This window comes from Panthera pardus, unplaced genomic scaffold, assembly GCF_024362965.1.
Source record: "Panthera pardus isolate Hobbes unplaced genomic scaffold, ASM2436296v1 HiC_scaffold_22, whole genome shotgun sequence".
NCBI lineage: Eukaryota > Metazoa > Chordata > Mammalia > Carnivora > Felidae > Panthera > Panthera pardus.
Window position 1 is genome coordinate 59,562,547 of NW_026526788.1, and position 9,416 is coordinate 59,571,962.

Below are 9,416 nucleotides of genomic sequence, written 5' to 3' on the forward strand. Positions count from 1 at the left end.
TAGCCAGTGACCAGCCTTGGCCCAGCCTGGCCCCACTTTGTGGCCAGGATCCCAGGCAGGGAGAGCCTGACATCCCACCCCCACCCCAGACTCCCTCCTACCCTATGGCTTCCCCCAGGAATTGCTCTCAAACAAATGAAATGTGGGCAATTACTGGGCTGGGGGCTGGACAGGCGGCCGTGCAGATGAAAGCGTTTCCTGGACGGTCTCTTCATTTGCATGGCATCAGAAGCTGCTCAGAAGGTGTGACTTTTCCCACAGTGAGACCCTAGTTCCTTGCACAATAAAGCCAGGCTGCTCACCCAGAATTAATTAAAGGGGGAGGGGAGGGGATGGAGCAGAGGAGGAGGCACTAAGAACTGGGGGAGCAGGAAGAGAGATGTCTAGAGCCCCTCCCCACATCCCAGGTGTCTGTGCGCCAGAAGACACCTACTCTATCCAGAGCCTCTCGCCCCCATAGCAAGCCAGACAAGGTGACACGGACAGAGCCCAGGGCATCCCCAACCTCTCTACCCCAAGGCCCTCGAACTCCTGGTCCACCTGGATGGCCTGGCACTGGAACTTGCAGCTTCAACTCCGAGAGGCCCACGTGGTTAGGAAGCCTTGGGGTGCCCTCCCCCCACCCAACGGAAGTGCCAAGGAACAGAGGCCCAGAGGGAAGAGGCTTCTGGATTGGGCCAATGACTGGACCGTGGGACCAGTCCAAGGGCACTGTCAAAGAAGGCAGCAGAAACAGCCAGAATGGGAGGCCTCAGTTATGAAGACTGGGTGAGCTCTGCCCTCAGGAGACCTGCCGCCTCTGGGCTTGGACTCTCCCTCGATGTGGCCTGATGCCCATCTCACAAGTCCACACACACACACGCACACGCACACACCTCTCCGTCCACTGCAGGCCACCCCCCCGTGTCCGCACCATGACCTGCTCTGCCACTGCCATGGCACGGCCTGGTCCCCCTCCTTCCACAGCTGTCTTCCCTCTCAGGCCAGTCCTCCTGACCTATGAGCTGCTGCCTGGTCCTCCAGGCCAGAGTCTGCATCTTGCTCTCCCCCCACGAATTTTCCCCTCCGGTCCGGCCCAGTTCCTCTCCCCCTAGGCCCCATCTCTCCAGGGCCTGCGCTCCTCCCACGACCTGGTCCGTGGGCCCTTTGGCAGCACCTGAGCTCAGCACCTTCTGCTCTCAGCTCTCGAACCAGAATCCTCAAAAGTCAACACTTGCTCCACGTTGTGACTGTCAACACCAGTCTTGGTGGTCTCCCCTCCAACGTACCCTCCGCCTTGGGCCCTGGCAACTGCTCTTTTCTTTCGTTCTCTGGAGCCTGCTCCTCAGAAAGAGCCAGCTCTGGCATCTCCAACCTGTCTCCCACACAGACCTAGGCACACACACAGAGGCACTTTTTAACAACTCACGGAATCCATGAACGCAGTTCTGGTCCTAGCAGAGCCATCATTTCTGCCCCAGAGGTGGCGGGGGAAGTGATGGTAGTGACTCCTGTTAAGAGCTAGGAGGTCCATGTACGAGAGCTCCCAGGACCAGCTAAGCAAGTGCCTCTTCTTGCCCCTTTCCCTGCTTCTGTCCTATCCGGAGAGCACCTCTGTGACAATGATGCGGGCAAGGGATCTAAGTCAGGCTGGAAGGAAGCTACAGTCAGAACTGGGGCCTGATTTGCCTCATCTCTCCTCTGCCAGGGCAGCTGGGGGAGGGGGTGGAAGCTGACCACTGGCAGGACTTACTCTCCAACACACGTTTTTAATACCCAAGTTAAATAAATATTCCAGTCATTTAATAACAACCAACACACATCCACCCACCCCCCCCCCCCCCGCCCCACTGACACCCACCCTTAAAAGACCTGCCCTAAGTCCCCACCCTCCCCTCCCTCCCCACACCTGAGGGGTGAGGTAGAGTCACTGGCCGCCTGGCCAGCTTGTCCTACAGGTGCTGGGGTTCAGGAGCACCTCTGCTGGGCTAGAAAAGCCCCCCCACTCTGGGTGCACCCCCGCCAGAATCCCAGTCTAGGCCGCTGCCCGGGCCTTCCTGAAAGTTAAAAAGACAAGACACCACAGCCAAGTGGAATACAAAAATAGAGCCTCTCTTTTGTTTAAAAAACAAAACAAAACAAAACAACAACAAAAAGCCCAACAGCAAACAATTATCAACAGCTAGCACCCGGGGCTCCCCCAGCTCCTCCCCAGCCTTCAGCAGCGCAGACCTCGCTGGAGGTTCCCTGTGCTCGCGCAAGAGGAGCCGCTCCGCGCGGCGGCGGGGAGGGGCCGGCGGCGCCTACCGGGGCTCGGGGGCCCAAGTCCTCTGGCTGCCGCGCAGGCTGCGCGTGAACGGCGGGTAGTTGAGGAACTCGAAGCGCAGGCTCTGCTCCGTGGTGTGGTGGCCTCGGGGCAGCCGCTTCATGAAGTGGACCTCGCGCTGGTGCTGCCGCGTCTTGGAGCCCTTGCGCGGCCGGCCCTTGCGGGTGAAGGCCATGTACCAGCCTTCGTACTTGGCGTTCTGCAGGGCCGTGTAGTTGTTCTCCAGCACGATCTCCGTGAAGACGCAATCCTTGCCCTTGCCGTTGCTCTGCAGGTGGGGGGTGGGGAGGGGGCAGACGTGGCGTTACTGGGCTCTGGCCGGAGCTCCCCCCCCAGCAGAGGCAGAGGGCAGGCGGCCCCAGACAGCAGGTGGGCACCCCAGCAGATGGCAGGGTGGGCACGAGCTGCAGCCCCACCCCCGCCCGGGCACCCGCTCTCTAATCCCTCACAAGCCGCAGCCCACCCGGCAACTTCCTGTCCTCCTGGGCAGCAGTGACACATGGTTGTCTCCGGAGGGGCTGGGCCCCAACACAGAGGGGCAGAGAGGGGGCCCAGACCCTGCCTGCCCTGGCCTCCTGCCCACCAGTCTGGCCGAGCTGCTGGCACCAGTTTCCCCAGCTGCCCCCCCACCTCAGCCCCTCAGGACCCCAGGGGCCCCAGGGCAGCCACCCCATGGGGGAGGGGAGACCTGCGGGGAGACTGGGAGCCCCAATCCCCAGAAGCCCAGGAAGCAGGGAACTCGAGGCTGGAGAAGAGCCGTGACTAATGGGGCCATTTCAGAGCTAGGCCGAGGGGCTGGGCCTGCGGCTTACTGAACATTCCAAATGCTGGTACCATGTAATTGGACATAATAGCAAAGCAATTTGGCGATTTGTTAAAAAGATATATGGAATTTACCAACCCCCCCGCCAGCCCCTACCCTAGCCTTCCTTCTTCCTCCTTTGCCTGTATAGCTTTTCATCTCTCAAGCAGTTTCCTTCTCTCTCACCTCCCCCCCACCCCAATCATTAGGTAACCCCAAGGTGGCCCTGGGTCTCTCTGCCCACCTTGTTGGGATCTGGCTCTGCCAGCCCAGCTACTCCCCAGGCCTTGGGGGGCCCTCCCTTCCTTCTGGGGCCTCACCTTGGCAATCAGCTTCCCCTTCTTATTCATGCAGATGTAGAGGCCTGTCTCAGCTCCTCGGACTCGAACCCGGCTGCCAAAGGTATCTGTCTCCACAATGAGCTTTGCTGTCAGGGAAGGTGGGGGGATGGTTATTGGAAGCTCCCTGACCCCCACTGTACCACATCGTCACCCCAGCTGACCCACAGACCTGTCACGTCCCCCCAGCAACTGCTCCAAGAGCAGGTACCCAAGATGTGGGCTCCGGCCCCAGCCCAGCTGCCAATATGCTGTGCAACTTTGCGAAAGATCAAGTCTCCTTTCTGGGCCCCAGGCCCCTCACTTGGATTTACATAAGGGGGTGGATAAGATCATGGAGTACAAACGGTTCTGCAGAGAGATCTTGGGGCCATCAAACTGAAAAGACTCTCTTTTAAAACCAGATACTGACTTTTATGTCAAGGCTTCATGACTAGAGCTCCACTCTAATCAAAGATCTCGGGGGATCCTTCAAAGTCAAAATATTATGTGTCCATGCCTCACATATCACTGCAAACTTCTGGGGGTACAACAGTGACATCAGCTGGGAGGCCAAACATTAAAGCATCACTCCTGTTTCTGGCCCCTCAGGTTCTAACTCACAGCCTTCACGACCCCCTCACCCCACCCCTGCTCTGCTGAGAAGATGACCGCTCTCCCTACACACACGGCCATACATAGCCAGCTGCTCTCCCAGAACCTCAGACTCCAGCTGGGAGGATTCTGCTCTTCTCCACGCTTCCCAGTCACCACTGTCCCCAGCCCCAGTGTCCAGAAATCAATGACTCAAATAGTCTTTTCTCTTTCAACCTCCATCACAGCTGGGCTTCTCACCCCAGTGACCAAACACTTACTGCGGGTGAGGAGGGGAGAAAAGCAGGCATGCTTGCCTCTCCGTCTGGAAAGCCCTGAGACAGGGAGCTGAATTCTGTGCCTTCTTCCCCTGCCCCCTCCCCTTAGACAGCCAACTTGCCACAGAAGTCCTGGTCCCTGTCTGCTCTTTGCGTAACTCCTCCCTTTGAGGCTGTCCCCAAGAAGGGAATGAGGGCTGACTTAGCTGCTGGGGATAGGACAGAAGAGGCTGGGTCTCCTATCCTCTCTACTGCGGAGCCCAGAATTTTCCCTGCTTGAGAAGGCAGTTCTGGGACTCCCAGAGCTGCCTCCCAGCCTGCCCTAACAAGGCAGCACCTTTTTTGTCCTCAAAACTGAACTGACTAAAGGTCAGTGAGGCAGCCCTCATTGCCCAGCCTGTGACTACCCCACCCCTTCACATAAGCACAGAGCAGGGACCCAGTGGCCAACTCCCCAGTCTGGCTCCAAGTCAGCCAGGGAAATGCAGCTGTCACCTCTCCTCCCACCCACCTCCTCTTGGACCCAGCCGGTCTGCTCATCCCTCTCCTGATCTGCCTTCCAGAGCAAGGAGTGGCTGCTGTTAAGGGCCAGGAAGGACACTGGCTGGAGAAGGGGCAAGAGGACTCTGGCCAAATGGGGCAGACAGGGTTGGAACAATCCCTCGGTTCCTTCCTGGGACGCATAAGGAAGCAACTAGGACCTCTCTGCTATTCTCCCCCAGACTCATACTGTGCTGGCCATACACCCTAAGCCACTCTGCTCTTGGGCCCTCCAGTTCCCACCCCTGCCTGGCAGGCAGGGACCAGGGAACCTGGAAAGCTTCCTACATTTGTAAGGACAGAAGTGGGCATGAGACTTCTGATGTCTGAAGACAAGTTCACCCACGGCCCGCTTAGCCTCTTCTTCCGTCCCCAAAACCCAAGGATGCTGGACCATTGGCTCCAGTGGAGCAAACCCAGGAGGAGCTAAGCATTCGTTCCCTTTCCTTGGAAGCTGAGAGGAGAAGCAAGCAGCCAGTTCGGAGGGACAGAGGGACAAAGGGACGGCAGGCTGGCCCTGCCAGCGCAGCGGGGGAGCTCGGCCACCGGGCAGGCCGCCCCCCACCCCCACCATGGAGAGCCCCCACTCCCCTTCCTGGATGGATCTGGGGAGCTGGGGCTGCAAGTTTACAGCGGCTTTCCCGACCGGGCTTTTGGAAAGCTTAACATTTTCAAACCTATTCTTCCACCCCAGTGACAGATTTATCCCGGGAAAATTATGTCTCCTTCTCCAGCTTTGAAGGGAAGTCAGCTACGTCGATGCAGAAAAAATGCAGTGAGACATACTCGATCCCCCAAACTGGCTCGAGAAGAGGAGAAAGTATTCAGGAAATGTTAAAAAAGGTGAAAGTAAGAAGAGTTTTAATCGCTCTGCCAGACGCGGGGGTCTCTCCAGAGATTCATAGAGAACAATCTTGAACCTCTTTTTTAACATTTACAGACTTGCAACTCCTTTCAAACTCCACATCTGAAAAAAGGCTCCTTCTTTTTCTGTTTTATATCATTCTTCATTTTTCTTCTTAGCTCTTAAAATGCCTCACCTTTTTATTACATTTTAATAGAGTCTTCCCCTCTCCTTTCATGCTTGTTTAACTTGGTCATTATTTAAAGGTTTTTAAACTCACAATAATCGCTCTCTAAAAACAACACCAGCCGCCCAGAGGGCTTGCTTTTCTCTTGGTACATCCAGCACTCTAGAAATTGGCCTTGTTTCAAGGCAGGAATATTGAATGTTTTAGAAATCAATCAGTCCTCAGTCTCTCTGACCCGCAGTAGCTCCCTGGACTCACCACCCCACGGACAGCCCGGAGCCCAGCTCTGACCACCACCTGGGTTCCTGGGTCAGTGGAGTGGAGAGGGCCCCTTCCCAAGCCTAGTCCCCATGTGCCATTGGCCCTTCTGATCAAAATATTTAAAGGTTCATGGCATACCCCCTCCAAGTTGGAAGTTTTGGGGGGATTTTGCTCCCTTCTCTTTCCCAACTCTCTCCTTTTGTGGGCCCTGGCGACATATCCTCTTTCAAGAGCTTCCCTTAAACCTGAGGCCCCCTCCCGCTGAACCCTCTGCCTCCACCTGCAGCTGGGGAGGGGTGTGTGAATGGGGGAGGTGGAAAGGGAGACTCCTGGATTCATTCATCTGCTGGGCAGGGAAGGGGCACCTGTGGGCCAAGTACTCCCCGAGGTCCCTTCGCTGGCCCTCTTTTCTCCAGCTGACCCCAAGATGCTTTTTTTTTTTTTTTTTTTTTTTTTTTTGGCCTTAACTCCTTCCCTTCTGAGCTGGGGAGCCTACAAGCCTCCTGCCGGTGCAGATGGGGCTGGCAGGTCCAGTCACAGCAGGCCAGCCAGGGAAAGGGGGCGTATGTTCTACAAGCTACCTTTACCCTGCCCAGTGCCGGTCGCCTTACCGAAGGGGTCCCCGTCCTCTGCCATGGCGTTGATGCGCTTGTTGGCCAGGACCTGCACGTGCTTCCCGCTGGTGCGGCTGTAGAGCTGGTAGGTCCGGATAAGGCGGCGGCTGAGCTGATCCGTCACCAGGCTCTGCTCCCTCACATGCTGTGTAAAATTAGGTGAGGACTGAACAGTTACCTTTAGGAAATTGAAAAATACACAACACGCCATTATAATGCTACTCTGCCCAGGGGCCCAAGTGGCCCCCATCGCCCTGCTCGCCCCTCCACTGCCCCAGGCAGCCGGCAGGGGCTGGGGGATCCCCCCAACATGCCAGCTCAGGCCACGACACCCCACCCAGGAAAATCGGGCAGCCTCAGCCTAACATCGACGAGCCCGGAACGATCTGGACCTACCTGTTGGGAAACACCCTGGGACTCCCGGCCAGCTCCGCACAGGGAAGCAAGCTCCCTGCCCAGCGCAGCCCCCCTCACCCCGCCCCCCCCCCACCCCGCCTTCCTAGAAAAGCAGGGCGCTTGTAAGTAGGGAGGCAGCGCTGCCCGACCCCTGACATTTATAAAGACAAATTTACGGAGCAAATGTTGAGAGCGCAGAGAGCCTAGGCACCTGATCTTTCGGCCAGACCCGCCGCAAGTGTCCCCAGAGAGCCGCGGAAGAGTCCCTGCGGCAGTCACCGGGACTTCTGACAACGAACGCTCCCGGGCCCCAGCTCCCCCCTTACTCGGCAGCCAGGTGTGGCTGGCCCTAGAGTTCCCCCCATCCACCCCAACCTGGCTAGAATGCACCGGAGACGGCGCTGGACTCCGAAACCTTGCGTTCGAGTCTCACTGCACACTAGCTGTGTGACCTGAGGCAGGGCGCTCCCTCTCTGTTCCCTAGCTCCCTCCTCGGGGAAGTTCGGGGCTGGGTTTCTAAGGTTCCTTCCAGCCCTGCAGCGCTGGCCGCAGGCTCGGTCCAAGGGCCCCTGCCCGAACTTGCCAATCGGCGGCCCCCGCCGGCCCGCCCGGGCCCCGCCGCCGCGCAGTGCGCCTTACCTGGGCTTGGAGGCAGAGAACCAGCAAGTGCAACAGCCTGTGGGAGACAAAAGCGGGCGGGAGAGAGAGAGGGCGCGGGGTGAGCGGAGAGGGCGCGGCGGCGCGGGCCGGGCGGGGACGCGGGGGCGGCGGCCGTACTCACAGGCAGCTCAGCGCCGAGCGGGGGCTGCCCATGGCGCGCGGCCCGGGGAGCACCGAGAGCCCCGGCGGGATCACGCCGGCCCGCGGGCGGCCGCGAGGGACGAGCCGAGGGCGGCGGCGGCCGACCAAGGCTGGGGCGCGGGAGGCGGGCGGCGGTCCGGCCGCGGCTCTGCGGGTCCCGTGGAATGTCGAGCTCGCCGCGCCACGCCGTGCCGCGCCGAGTCGCTCTGCCGCCGCTGCCGGAGCCGGTGGCCGCTGGCTGCTCAGGAGCCGGAGCGGGCGGGAGGGTAACGGGCCGGCAGGGTGGGTGGGTAGGTGGGAAGGGAGGGGGAGGGGTGAGGGCGGGGGGCGCCGCACCGGGCGCGAGGGGGGAGCGCGGGGCGGGCGGCCGGAGCCCGCAGCCCCCGGCTGGGAGCTGGGGCCCGGACGCAGCCCGGGGCGGGGGCGGGGCGGACCGGGGCGGGGCGGCCGGCGGGTCTGGGATTGGGGGTCTGGGCTAGGGGAGGGGTCTGGGGACCGCGGGAGGGGCGGGGGCGGCCGGCGGGGGGCGCCTGCCCCCATCCCGGGCCTGACCCCCTCGCGCGCTCTCGGGGTCTGGACCCGTGGGGATGGGGGACGCCTCGGGCTGGGGTTTCCCGGACCGCGGGGTGCGCCGGGGTGGGAAAGTGCCGGGTCTCCACGGTGAGCCCCGTTGGCTTTACGCCTCAGTCTAGGCGGCAGGTCTCCGAGCCACCTACTGTGTGCTTCGGCCACGTGTGCCCCCTGGAAGTGGCCTCTGACGTGGGAGTGAATGGCTGTGCGCTCTGCTCTCGGGTAGTGCGTGCGTGTGCGACGGCGACACTACCTCCCCACCAGCTTTCTGCTGAGTAACCCTTCCTGCCGGTTTCTGGTCTCTCCTGTCTCGTCCGGTCTCCAAGAAGACCCTGAGAGCGAGAAGAGTCCCCTCCCCCATTATCACCATCACCCCTGCCTCCGTCCCACATACACTAGCCTGAAGTAGCCACCTACGTGGGAGAGGAGCCCGGAGATCCCTGGAAGGACCCATAGTTGCTGCTGCTCTCCCAGAGCCGCAGGCGGAGGGGGGCAAAAATAACTTCTATCCCCAGCTTTTCCTGGAGAAGAGACTTAGATCCAGGCCGCCTCGCCTTTCCCTCTCAAGGTCTCATTATTTGTGCATTTAGGCATTTACACACCTACTGTGTACTAGACATGGACTGGTGTTTTGTGTCAAATGTGAGGGGCTCGGTGCAGGGAGAGGGGAAACCAAAGGAGGTAGGGACTTGTCTAAGCCTCTCCCAGCCCCTCATTGCTTCCCCCAAGGGGCTTCTGGAACCCCTGAGCCATGGTGCTTCCTTAGGAGCAGCTTGGGTGGGCAGAGATGCCCTGGGACAGATACTTCTGAGGAGCAGGTGGAACCACTGATGCCCTACGCAGCTGCTGCATCCACCTATGACCTCCCCTGCCCCACTGCCCCCACCTTATGTCCTTGGGGTTGGAC

The 9,416-nt window shown here is 60.0% G+C and overlaps 1 protein-coding gene across 2 annotated transcripts; it reads right to left on the minus strand.

The window, feature by feature from the left end:
• Positions 1–2,110: 2,110 nt before the first annotated feature.
• FGF8 (fibroblast growth factor 8) lies at positions 2,111–7,988 on the minus strand. 2 transcript variants are annotated; one of them, XM_019459681.2, is made up of 5 exons: positions 7,920–7,988; positions 7,778–7,814; positions 6,740–6,887; positions 3,428–3,534; positions 2,111–2,573 (listed from the first exon to the last, which is right to left on the minus strand). In XM_019459681.2, exons 1-5 carry the CDS (start codon positions 7,949–7,951, stop codon positions 2,283–2,285), a joined length of 615 nt encoding a protein of 204 aa, XP_019315226.1. In that variant the 5' UTR covers positions 7,952–7,988; the 3' UTR covers positions 2,111–2,282. The 2 variants fall into 2 exon arrangements, with proteins under 2 accessions (XP_019315226.1, XP_019315224.1); XM_019459679.2 differs by having other exon boundaries at positions 6,740–6,920; positions 7,920–7,985.
• Positions 7,989–9,416: the final 1,428 nt, after the last annotated feature.